This window comes from Xenopus laevis, chromosome 2L (assembly GCF_017654675.1).
Source record: "Xenopus laevis strain J_2021 chromosome 2L, Xenopus_laevis_v10.1, whole genome shotgun sequence".
In the NCBI taxonomy this organism is placed as follows: Eukaryota; Metazoa; Chordata; class Amphibia; order Anura; family Pipidae; genus Xenopus; species Xenopus laevis.
The window spans coordinates 101,481,011-101,494,034 of NC_054373.1; the positions used below are offsets into that span (position 1 = coordinate 101,481,011).

The 13,024-nt window shown below is 37.6% G+C and overlaps 2 protein-coding genes across 2 annotated transcripts; both read right to left on the reverse strand.

Annotated features, from left to right (window-relative positions):
* Positions 1-684: 684 nt before the first annotated feature.
* On the reverse strand, positions 685-3,982 carry ccl4.L (C-C motif chemokine ligand 4 L homeolog). Its single transcript, XM_018246923.2, has 3 exons — positions 3,745-3,982; positions 2,888-3,002; positions 685-1,565 (listed from the first exon to the last, which is right to left on the reverse strand). Exons 1-3 carry the CDS (start codon positions 3,809-3,811, stop codon positions 1,478-1,480), a joined length of 270 nt encoding a protein of 89 aa, XP_018102412.1. The 5' UTR covers positions 3,812-3,982; the 3' UTR covers positions 685-1,477.
* Positions 3,983-7,503: 3,521 nt separating this feature from the next.
* On the reverse strand, positions 7,504-9,642 carry LOC108708329 (C-C motif chemokine 4 homolog). The gene is made up of 3 exons (XM_018246924.2): positions 9,493-9,642; positions 8,805-8,919; positions 7,504-7,757 (listed from the first exon to the last, which is right to left on the reverse strand). Exons 1-3 carry the CDS (start codon positions 9,563-9,565, stop codon positions 7,658-7,660), a joined length of 288 nt encoding a protein of 95 aa, XP_018102413.1. The 5' UTR covers positions 9,566-9,642; the 3' UTR covers positions 7,504-7,657.
* Positions 9,643-13,024: the final 3,382 nt, after the last annotated feature.

The window sequence follows — 13,024 nt, forward strand, 5'->3', positions numbered from 1 at the left end:
TCTGTTATAAACAAAGCAAAATGGTGCACCTTTCCCTTGTACTTTATTGAAGGACTACAAAGTCCAGCCCATCAAACTTTAACAGGCAATCAAGGGTTTAAGCATGATTAAGCTATAGTCCAGCAACATCAGTTTTGTATTCCTAAAATCATATATTCTCCACACTCTTTCTTCCTACAGTTAAAAGTATTAATCACAGTGGTAGCCACTTACAGACAGAAGTGCAAGAACATTAATGGGCACAAAAACATTCCCATAGTGCTCACTTTTTAAAGTACTTTGTCTGGTTGCATTCTACAGCTTTCACAAGAGCACAAGCACATCGGGCACAAGCCTGTCAAAGGGCAAGCAGTAAGTCTTTGTGGTAGCCTGCACCCACCAGTGCTTTTTTTGTGCAACTGAATGATGTTCAAGAAGGGGGATGGTAGCCTACACTCCCCTTCCCACCATGGTGGATTGCACCTGTTTTTATGCACTTTGCACCCTGTCCTGTAGTTTCCATCTCTCCATGTTTGATTACAGTGTAATATAACTATTTCATGCAGCAAATTATATACATTGTATAGAATATTATAAAAAAAACGAATTTATACAAAAACAGTGACACACAAAGGCGTGTTTTTCAAGGATGATTTGCAAAAAAAATCTTTATTTTGTGAAATAAATTATTACACAGTAATAAATCAATAAATGTCCAAAATAAATACAAGTACATTTAAAAATAAAAAGTTGATCGAAGTATAATTTACAGCTACAGATATAACAATATCTCATAATATCCTTCTAGTTGATTTCTAAGTCATCTCCTACTGTTGACTGGACCTGAGGATTTTGTATTGGGAAAAAGTGATACTTTACTTCTACAAAAATAATAAGATTTGGCTCTTCTGAGTAACTAAGGATGAATAAAATAAATACACAAAATATACAAATACCAATCCCTGTCCAGAAGAACATCTTGAAATGTGTTTACCTAAATGTTTACTAAAAAATGAAGGACAAATCTATAACCCTCAGAGGAATAACAAACGAGAAATTTTACAGATTTTTAATAAATCTGTCCCCTAGATTCAGATTTTGCACAGTAAAGGTGGATGGTATAAAAGATATTTTATAAAGCAATTAATACGTTCTCTGGATGGATAATGAGGGCTATCCCCAGCCATTCTGCATGTGCTTCAAGTGTCTTACAATGAGCAAAAAAAAGTCTATAACAAACAATGTCAGGCAGGGCACACTGAAACCTATGCTGTTGCGCCTCTCTTTAGGTTTAGGGTGAGGCTATATGTCCAATGTATGGTGGGCAATGCAATAGAACACATTGTTTATAGGTATACTTCATATAAGGGTAATGGTGGAAGCCATGCCAAAATTAACACAAAAACTATCATTGACATGCAGGTGTTAGAATGCATTGGCGTTCCTATATCTGGCGCACACCAACTTGTAGTCAAAAGAGACAGCATATAAATTGGAATTAATTTGCAGGCAGCTGGATGATAAGATCAGTCACCCATTTGTTGCTTGATTTGGCACACATTTTAATTCCTTTTCTTGTTGTAAATCTGTTGAGTAAAAGAAAAATGGTTACAATAGTTACAAGTACAGTATTTTAAATTTCACCAAGGAGTTCCATGACCAAATAAAGGCACAAGGCCGTAATCATAATATTATATCTCTTGGCCCCATTATATATATTACATACAGTTTATTATATCTCTTAATCTCATTAGTAATTTAGTCTTAATGAATCACATGGAGAGATGTAAAGAATGCCAAGACTCCTCAAGTCCCAATAAACATTAAAGGACCAGTAACAGCAAAATATGTCAATACTTGATTCCTCCCAAAACTGCTATAATAATAGGTAAGGCTTACTCCCCTAGAATTTTACTTGCTAAAATGCTGTGTAGCAGAAAGGGGCAACAGGTAGCTTGAACTGGAAGTTAGGCCTTACCTGGAGTACGCCTTATCTATTATAGGCATTTTGGGGGGAATTAAGTATTAACATATTTTGGTGTTGCTGCTCCTTTAATAACTAATCGGTAGGTAGAATTTAGTCATTTGCTGCTTTAAAGTTAACATCTCATTAGGTGCTGCAGCATGACAGCCCTGGCTTAGGACATAATTCAGCCTTTTCATTGTATATGCTGATTAAAAACATAACATAGAACTACAGGAACCTGACACATTAGTTGAAGGTATGTTTGAAAATATTCCACAGAGAGTAAATGCAACCCCACTAGAGATATAATATAGACAATTTATTGTCACTCGATTTGTAAATGAACCTTCGCAAAACAAGGCATATGGCAACCCTAAATCAAATGTAATCAATGTAAAAAAGTATGAAGTTGAGGAAATTATATACATAAATATCTAGGTTCTCGTACATTTCTGTGTATTTAAACAAAGGTTAAATCATGTTGTATGCATCTCCTGTTAATAAATGTGGAATAAAGTTCACCATAAAAAACAGCCCCAGTAGATTGTTGATATATTATGTCCAAACTAGGTTACAGTCGGGGCCACATTGAATCCTAATATATTCCCGAACAGTGTAACTTGTTATTGCATTTATTCTGTCCTGTCAAAAAATATTAAAATAGCTCCATTTATCAAAGCATTTTGTAAAACAATGTATCTATTGCGTGTATGTATTTCTTTTGGAATATTTTAAATATGTGAAACATGCTACTTTAACTGTACTGTATTGCTGTTAAAAGCTGGAGGCCTCATTTATAAAGTGTGGGGCAGAGTGCAAAGTGCAAAAAAGGGGGTGCAGACCACAATGCCGTTTGCAGTTTCTACCCAGCCCCACACTTTGAGCCCATAGCTGCAGGACTTTGAACTTCAGACTAATGAGAACAAGAAAACCTGTACTTACACAACAGCAGAATGGGGGCAGAAGCTGCTGGTGATATAATAGCTTTTCACTTGTTTGGGTGATAGCCGGTTCTTAGTAAACTTAAAGCAGCAGGATGTTGGAAGAAAGCCCCTACCTGTAAGACAAAGACAATATATTTGCTTGTTTTTTTTTTTCAAATACTTTATAATATTTTTCATTAAGTCTTTAAAGTTTGGATTCCAATTAATATACACAGAGAGAGAATGTATTGATGCATGGGTAGTGGAGGAATGCCCCAGATATTTTTCATGATCTAGCTCTTTATACCACAATATACTGTAGTCCATACAGTTGTATGGAGGAGAGATATAGCATTATGTAAGTACAGCTTACCTAACATTTATGTTCCCTTACATACAGTCAGGGGGTAAAAGAAAGAAGGTATATTTATCAAAGAACAAAAACCATTGTGGGTTGTGCAACTTTCATTCCATAAAGAATGATTTAAATTGGCAGACTTCATAAAAGCAGATTTAATACTGCACTTACTACTATGATTTCATTGTGCAGCCGTATCCCACCATCTGCATAATTCATTATTAAATACATTTATGAATAATTTGTATGTATTATAATATCATAAATTTCTCTTTTCTTAAGGAGAACAAAAGCCTTCTCTAATGAGGCCCATAACTAAGTGCCTATTGGGCACGAAACTCGTAGGGCCTATGGAGATATTTATTTTATTTTTTAACAATATCAATAAATATCGCTTTTACGTCTATATTTTCGGCCTGTGGATTCCCTAGAGTGCCATTTCTGTCGTGGTAAAATCGTGGTAGAAACATTATGCTAATATTATTTTATCATGCATCTAAGAAAAACATCAGACTTACCACACTGAACCTGGGAGCAGCAGGCAGTTAGCAGAAGAAGAGAAAGAACAGCCAGAGAGATCTGCATGTTAGCAGCTTGGAGTGACTTTTCTGAACAGGCAAATGATCAGCAAGATCTGACTTTCTTCTGTCCCACAGCCTCTATATATCCCCCGTATGGAGAGAAGGGAAAATCCCAAGGAAAATCCAAAACGTGTTCTTATGCATGAAGTCATCACAGAGCCTCTCCAAAAAGTCCATTCAGACACAGAAAGGAAACAATGAAAGGAACAGTGTCTCTGTGCTTAAAGCTGATGCAGCAGGAATTTTGTTTCGGTTTCACATATTTCAACATTCCTGACCATGGAGGAGTCTGGTAACTAAGCCTGGACTGTAAGATACCATAAAATAAAATAATTTCACAACCCCCTAACCCTAGCTACAAAATAACCAGCTAATTTCAGACTGACGAGTCACACATTATTTCTTAATGTATGCCATAAACTACAATGGAACATTTGTTCTGTCAGTGTGCTCCAATTCCCGGCTGAAAAATAGTGCTTTTTGAATGGAAATTAGGAAGTCCATTGCAGTTTGCAGAAGCTGCTGTGATGTTATACTGTATATTTAAAGTTAAAAGTTTTATATACTTTATATCTTGCATATACAAAACTTTCAGTTATTGACAAATTTAAATAAACTAATCCAAAATAGAAGAAGAACAGGCAGTCCAGCAGTTTGACTGCAAAGAACGTTTATTCCAGGTTGTGGCAACACAACATGTTTCAAGTACAATACTCTTTATCAAGTGAACTGTTAACTTGATAAAGTGTATTGTACCCAAAAACTCAGTTAACACACTTGTTTTTGTCAGTTGTTGCTGGACAGTTGTTGCTGGACTACAAATCCCAGAATTCTTTAACATATTATCAATGTTGTGGCACTCTGGGAGCTGTAGTCCAGCAACATCTGTATTCCTAAAGGGGTTGTTCACCTTCCAACACTTTTTTCAGTTCAGTTGGTTTTAGATAGTTTACAAGAAATAAAGATTTTTTCCAATTACTTTATATTTTCTATGTGTGACTGTTATTTTTTTAAAATTTTAAAGTGTAACGTGTAATTTTTCACCTTCTAAATCAGCTCTGGGAGGGGGGGCACAGACCCTGTAAACTGTTCTAAATTGAGCCATTTCTTATCTTTGTCCCTCCTGAGAAGAATCTCTGAGTTTCATTAAAGGCAGCTGTTATAATGAAAATAATAATACTCCAGAGATGATGCTGAAAAATGTATCAATTTACTGGATTGGTCGGACTACACTGAAATCGGTCGTTCACCAAAGAAGAAATGTCGCGTCTATGGGGACCAATACTCATTAAAACTTCCCGCAAATCTCCAGGGCCCCGCAGCAGTATTAAAATACAAAATAATCCTACAATGAGAATCCCAACTGACCGGTGTAAAGGCATCTTGCTCTTATCTTACGTATAGAGATAATTGTGTCATTTTTTCTTCATAAACATGGGGATAAAGGACAAACTCCAGTGGCACAAACAAAGAACTGGGAGCCAGATTGATACAGATCAGTTGGGATTCTCATTGGAGGATTTTTTTTTTTTTGCATTCTAGGGTAAGGGCACACCTGGAGATTCGGGGAGATTTAGTCACCCGGTAACTAACCACCTCTTCTTTGGGGCGACTAATCTCCCCGAACTGCTTCCCTGTGTCTTCCACCTGCTTCAATGCACTCGCAGTGCTTCGATTTCCGAAGTCACTCGAAGTTTCCTCACAAGTAAACTTCGGAAATCAAAGTGCCTCAATTGCATCTGTGCAACTGTTTTTTCATTGAAGCAGGTGGAAGACACAGGGAAGTAGTTTGGGGAGATTAGTCGCCCTAAAGAAGAGGCGATTAGACGCCAGGCGACTAAATCTCCCTGAATTACCAGGTGTGCCCTTACCCTTAAGCAGTCACTGGCTGTGGAGATTTGTGGAAAAGTTTTATTGTGCAATATTGCTTTGAGAATACAATCTTAATTTTGCTGGACTACAGCTCCCAGCATGCTTCAACCTTTATTATATGTTACATTATTCTGGAATCTGTAGTCCAGCAACACATGAGTAGTTGAGCAGTGCAGAGCAGCAGGGTTTACAACCCCTTTAAGGTATCCTATAAAATGTAATTTTAGCCATCTTTGCATGTTTAGCAAGAGCAGAGTATACAAATACTGAGATTCTTTCATACATTTAATTAGAATAAATTGGAGACAATAGTTGCTCCAGCAATTTGGAAATACGAGCTAGTGTTGGCTGTAAATGGGCAGCAAACACATCCTGAAGGAAAATCAGGTTAAAGCTCATTGGCCCTGGGTTTGTGAGGGAAAGTTCCTGTCAATAAACAATATTCAGTTGTTGTTTATGATAATCCTGAACTGTGATACTACTGCATCTATTGATTCAGGGGAATCAACCCTGGAACTACCTCCACCTCCTGGAAAGGTGGTTTCCCTTAGTACCGGCAACACACTTATACCTAAAGAATTGTCACAGACATCACTTGCACTGTGAACCGGAAGTGATGGCAGATACTGGGGAACTGTGCCCAAATTGCAATAAAGCACACACAAGATTACACTTGAAATTGCTCACTTCATCTAGTTAAGTAAATGTGCCCCTTTGTCATAATGAATTCAGTAGTAATTAATTTGTTTTTAAAGGGGTAGCAAACCTGGCTGCACAGCACTGCTCAACCAGACTTTATTCAGTTCTTGCTGGACTACAAATTCCTGAATGTAACATATAATAAAGGTTGAAGCATTCTGAGAGCTGTAGTCCTGCAACATCAGGGTTGTATCCTTAAAGCAATATTGTACAATAAAACTTTTCAAAAACTTTCCCCAAATCTCCACAACCAGCAACTGCTGTAAAATGCAAAAAAAATCCTCCAATGAGAATCCCAACTGACCTGTATCTGGCTCCATGTTCTTGGTTGCAACTGGAGTTGGAAGCTTTAAGCACAGTTTCCCCAGTCTGTCCTTTATTGCCCATGTTTGATTCCAGTGTAATAAAATGAAGAAATAAAATGACACATTTATCTCTATATGTAAGATAACATATAAGGTGCCTGACATGGTGCTTGGATTCAGCATTTCTCATTGGTCAGTTACTTTGTAATTATATTGAAGTTTTTGATCAGCGGATCAAATTCACCAATTTTCATTGGTGAATTGTCTTACATCCTTTATTATATTTTTCTGCAACTTCTGTAGAAAACTAGGGGACCCTGTTGGACGGTGTTATGGCTGGTCCAGTAAAAAGCGAGCTTCAACCCAAGATCTCAGAAAATCTGTGGAATACAGCAAGTGTCTTCTTAGCACTTCCAATAAAACCAGTGCTGGCATGTCTTGCTACTTTCTAATGCTGGGAAAGGTCAAAGATATGTATAGACTAGCCCCAGTCTTATTGTGCCTCATTATTTGTCATTGCAAATCCTTGTATGTATTTATGCTTTGTGGTGCAAATTAAGATGTTTATTAAAATAAAAGTGCTGTGTGCTAAGCATTATGACGTTCAGTGACATAGTTGCAAACACGAATAAAAACCAATATGTGCAGTTCAGGATTTGCCAAATTAAACTAGGCCCTCTATATAAATGACAGGAAACAACATAAATAAAAATAACTCTATTATTATTAAAAAAATATATATTTATTTTGTAGTCAAAGTACTAAATTGAACAATAAATTAATATACAAAAGGTATTTATATAAAGAATTGTTTCAAAAATAAAGATTCTAAAAAAATTGAATTGGATACCCATTGCAAATGACCCCATTTTAAGCAGTTGCTCAGTTCTCCACCAAATGCAACCCAAATGGCAGAGCAACTTTTGCAGGTGACGAGACATGAGTTCTTTGGCTTTTCCACCCTGGATCTCAGGTTATAGAGAAAGAGCATTCTTGTCCAGCTTTGTCATATAATCAGTCACCCATTTGTCACTTGGTTGGGCACATATATCTTTTCCTTTGATTGTTCTGAATCTGTTGGGGGAAAATTACACAACGGTTTGATATTTTATTATTAAAAAATAAACTTTAAATCTTTAAATTTTAACCTTAAACTTGTTTGACCACCAATACCTATTCCATGTATTTCTAAGTGAAATTTCTAAAAAGTAAGCTTATTGTACTGTATCAGTTTAAAGTAAGACATTTCAATCAACAGAGATTCAATGATGGAAGCAATTGTTCAAAGTCTGCTCATTAATTGCATTAAGGTATATTTTACATATATTAATATTATATATATTATCTGGAATGCTTGGTATCGAAAGTTTTCCCGGTAAGGGGTATTTCGGCAATCCAGATCACCATACATTAAGGGGCAAATTTACCTAGGGTCGATTACCGAGGAATTGTCGAACGATTTTTAGTTCGAATCGTTCGATTCCAAGTCGAAGGTCATATTCGAAGGTTGAAGTAGCCCATTCGATGGTCGAAGTAGCCAAAAAAAACATTCGAAATTCGAACTATTTTTCCTCTATTCCTTCACTCGAACTAAGTAAATGGGCCCCTAAGGGTCAGGCGTTTTGGGGAGATTTGGTCGCCGCAAAAACGAGGCGATTAGTCGCCAGGCGACCAAATCTCCCCAAAACGCCCAGTGTGGCCTGACCCTAAGGCTGCTATATTTATGCAGTAAAAAAACAAATAGCATTGCCACCAACAGGGGTTTATGCAGGTTTCTATAAAATAAAAAGTACCATTTTATTTTTACAGAGATAAAAGAAAATCTTTAAACAAAAGGAATTGTTTGCTTTAAGAGGCCTGTATGGGAAATTGCATTCTCCTATCTCTAAGATTTCTATTTAATAGGTTTCTGGATAATAGATTTAGTACTTAGTATTTAGTTTTTGTGGTTTGGTGGCATTTCTCCTTATTTGCTTTGTTATTTATTCTGACAGATAATCTTATTCATTATGGTTTTCTGAAACCCACAATACTGGACAAATGTGTGTGATCCACTAGTCCATGACAATGAATTTCATGGTTTTAGAGGACAAATCCCAGTGTGATCTTAAAAATACTTACATAACGCCAGGGTTGGAACAAAAGCTGCTGGTGATATAATAGTCCTTGAATATTCTTATAGGCAGTTGCTTCTTGGCATAAATAAAACAGCAGGATTCTGGTGAAAAGTTACCTCCTAAATATAAAAAGAAGATATTTGCTTTACTTGTCTGTAGCCATTTTCTAGAATTAGATTTATTTTTGTCCTATAAGATAACATGAGAATAATGAATGCAAATAAATGACTTATGGGCTTTATCTAGATTGGAAGAAGGGGTAAGGACTTCTCTCCTTCCTTATCAGTGCCAGACACTGAGACCCTAGCCCCCCCCCCCAAACACTCCTCATACCAACCTGCTTCCGCATCTGTGGGCCTTTTTGCAATCTTTTGCAGTGGGGACTGGGTGGGCAGAAGATGTCAAAATCTCCTGTCCAGTCCTCTGTGATGATGCAGCCAGCAGACTGCATGTCCCCCATGCCCTAGGTTCAGGCCTTTGTGGCCTGCCCACAATCTGTCTTAGTTTTAAGTTTGTTCCAATAGTTATTTATGTATTTGGAACTATTGCCATTCTAATGTTAATGCAGTGTGCAGTGCTGCAGAATATATTTGCCATTTCTAAGCTATAATAGTGGCAAAATCCAACTACTAAAAAGAATATGGCCTGTGATAAATGAAAATCATTCCTCACAGTGAAATCAACCAACTTACCTGGTCCACACTGAACTTGGGTACAGCAGGCAGTGAGCAGCAGCAGGCAAAGGGCCACCATGGAGATCTGCATTCTGTTCAGTTTAGAGTGTAATTGCAGAGCAAGACAAATATTTATCAAGAGCACTTCAAGGTTCTTCGAGGTCTGACCGGCTTATGTCCTCCAGCATCTATTTATCCCCAGATAGAAGGAAGGGAAAGCCAGGGGGAAACTCCACAATTTGTGGCATGTGTGATGTCATCACTGAGCTTCTCTGAAAAGACATATGCAGCTCCTGAAAGGAAATCTAAAGAAAAAATTTCAATTTTCAGAAATTGCATCATGCCTAAAAAAGGGAATTAATCTTAAAACTGATTAGTCAATCTCCCTCTTTGTGGACAACCTATTAATATACTTGGTTGATACACATGATTTATTTGCTCTTGTCTGTTTAGTAGACTAGTTTAGTGGATTATTGTCAGTATTATAATAGAAAGCAGGACAAATCCAAGGCAGTAGCTATGACTGCAAAGTGCTTTTATTGGGGAAAAATGCTCCACAACATGTTGCTCACCTTCTCTTTGGATGTTGCTCCCAATAGCCTCAAAGCAGGTACTTATTTTTGAATTCTTGACTTGGCGACAAGTTTTGGTTTTATAAAATACAGGGGTACTGCCAAACAGAGTCTCTTGTTGGCATCAGTCTATATAAGGGCTACCAAATGGCCAATCACAGCTCTTATTTGGCACTCTAGGAACGTTTTCATGCCTGTGTTGCTCCCCAACTCTTTCTATATTTGAATGTGGGGTCCGCCGCAATAGACAATCAAGCAACTCTGGACTTACCTCTTAATATTCACATCCATTGCATCCCTGGATTTAAATATTTAGGGGTCACTGTACACAATTTGTAATATCTGGGTCCTATAATAGCTGCACTGTCCCATCCAGAACTGTAGTCTGCCACTATAGTGTAACTCCAACCTCACCCATTTTCAAATACTGGGTGGTTTTCTTTGCTGGCCTCTCTAAGGGATTGAGTGTGTTAATCTGAAAACTAACCATAAATTGTAACGGCTTACTACGTTTACTATGTTCCAAATCTGCCATGTGTTCAAGACACAATATGATACATTTTCACCTTCAATGTCGAACCCGAATATAGATGGCGCACTTACTTCAGATGACACCAAAAACCTGGTAACCAGGTTATACTGTAATTTATTGGTGTCCCTGCCCCTTTCCACACAACACAAGCCCAATAGCAAGCAGCTGTTCTTAGCCTCACCAAGGATAATTTTGATGAGGCAACAATTAATTGTATACCTGTCTCTTAGTTACACAACAGGCTGGTTCACTAAAAAATATTCCACCAGTTGTATGTAACCCCCCCTGAAAGTTAAGGCTATGGGGAAACGTCAAACTGATAACTTTACCAGGTGTGGGTCACCCTCAACCAAATTCTGCCATGATAGGGGCTTGTCCTATCATGCAGAGCTTCTAGTTCCAAGTGATGGACTACCTATCCTCAGTGTCCTGGGTATACTCAATTAAATTATTACCACCAACTTTTTTTTTCTATGAAAAGTGTGATTATGAACTTGATGGGGCTGCCCTCTACCACCTGAGACTTATGGATAAAATTAGTGAATAGTGCACTCCCCATAATCAAACTCATTCACTCAGTCAAAAGAACCTCAAATAAAAATACACAAAATGGCTGGTTTTACTTGTTTATTTTTTAAAATCAACTTCACCTTAAAAAAAAGAATATGCCAGTACTATTCTCTAACACATTCTTATTATTACATGGTTATATTGTAGATTTGCCCCTGAGTCTGGTCCTATTGCAGTGTAGTAGAACTTCAGAATCCTACAGCTGAACAGATGCGAAGGATCGTATGCAAATATAGATAGTTTTCAAAGTTATTATTAATGGATTACCAGTTCTACCTAATGATAGATTAATTAATGATACCTAATGATAGATTAACCCCTGCAATGGACTTCTACTAACAAAATTGTCATCAAATGTTAAAGGGAAGTGGTTATTTATTGTTAATTTAATTATCTACTTCACAAGGTCCAAACATGGAGTAGATTCGGTTTCCCTGTTTAGATCAAGACATAACTACTGAGGAAGCATATAGTGTGGCCATGGAACGGCTGGGCATATAAGGATAGTCACCTGCAATTTTTTGCATGGGGGGTCACCGAGGGGCAGAAGGGGCCCTGAATGTTTTTTCTTTGTTATACCCCTGGCCCAATAAATAGCCATATTTAATTTCCAGTTTCATTGAACTCATGTTGAACAAGTTAGATATAATGCACCTTTAAGTGTAGACAAGAAACTAAGTACAGTAGATTTTGAGGATTGGGGTTTTGTTTTAACCACAGCAATATCTGCATGGAATATTTATGTTCCTTCTGGTGCTCATGTGTGTTTCCTCTGGGTACTGTGGGTTTCCTCATAAACTACAAAAAAATCAGGCTGGTTAAAGGGTGAGTAGAACCATAAAGTGAAATTATTTAAAGGTGACATGTGACCTGTTATTTTTAGGACCCCTGTTCTCCCAGATCCCTACGTGGTTAAAGGACTCTGCCCTCCTTTTAGTTACAACTCTGCATTTCAGTTCACTGTTAAACTCTGTTCTTTAAACTTTGAATACAGTGTTGTTGTAACCCTGCTTGTAGTTACTATTATTTACATAGTGCCAACATATTCCACAGACCTTTACAAATATTATGTATATATTATTATTATAGATAATTCACATAAGTCCCTGCTGCAGTGGAACTTACAGTCTAAGTCCCTGTTACATTCACACATGTAGTCCACCCGTTACTGTGCTGTAGAAGTGTGGTACAAGTGTGTGCTACTTACAGTGTGCTTTCTGAGCCCTGTATAAGACAATTACTGGCAACTCATAGCAATGTATATTAACAGTGGTTCTTCTCAATCTGGTCAGTATCCTGGTATATCTGGGCCACTGGGAAAGGCCAATCACCTTAGTTACCTATCCTTTGGCAGTTTAGGCAAATAAGTAGAGAAGTAGCAATTTCTTCAAAACCAAAACCAATATATTGATCCCAGGCATGTTACTTCTGGTGATCAGAACTTTGATCACGAAGGAACTTCACAACTGGATTGACACTCGTTATCTGTCCTCTCTGGAGGTGGTAGTGCCTGCCTTAGTGTCAGTCCACCGTGTAGTCTGGACCCACCATGGCCCCTTTCGCCAAGAATCTCACTCACTGTGTCCCTGAAACTCAACCACTTTGATCCTTATACTGGCAGTCTGGTCACCATGGGGTAATAATTCCACTATCCTCCTTGTTGGAGCCTCAGCTAACTGAAATCCTGCCAGTCTCTCACTCCTGGAATAACTATAACAGAGCTAACTATAACTAAATTTGCCTAACTTGACCTGATACCTGCCTACACCCAATCCTGTACCCACTTTCCCACTAAGTGGGATCCAGGAAAAGAGCCTTGAGCACGTGCATGCTCTCCCTTTTATATTCTTAAACACTACTGCCTGCAGCTCTCTAA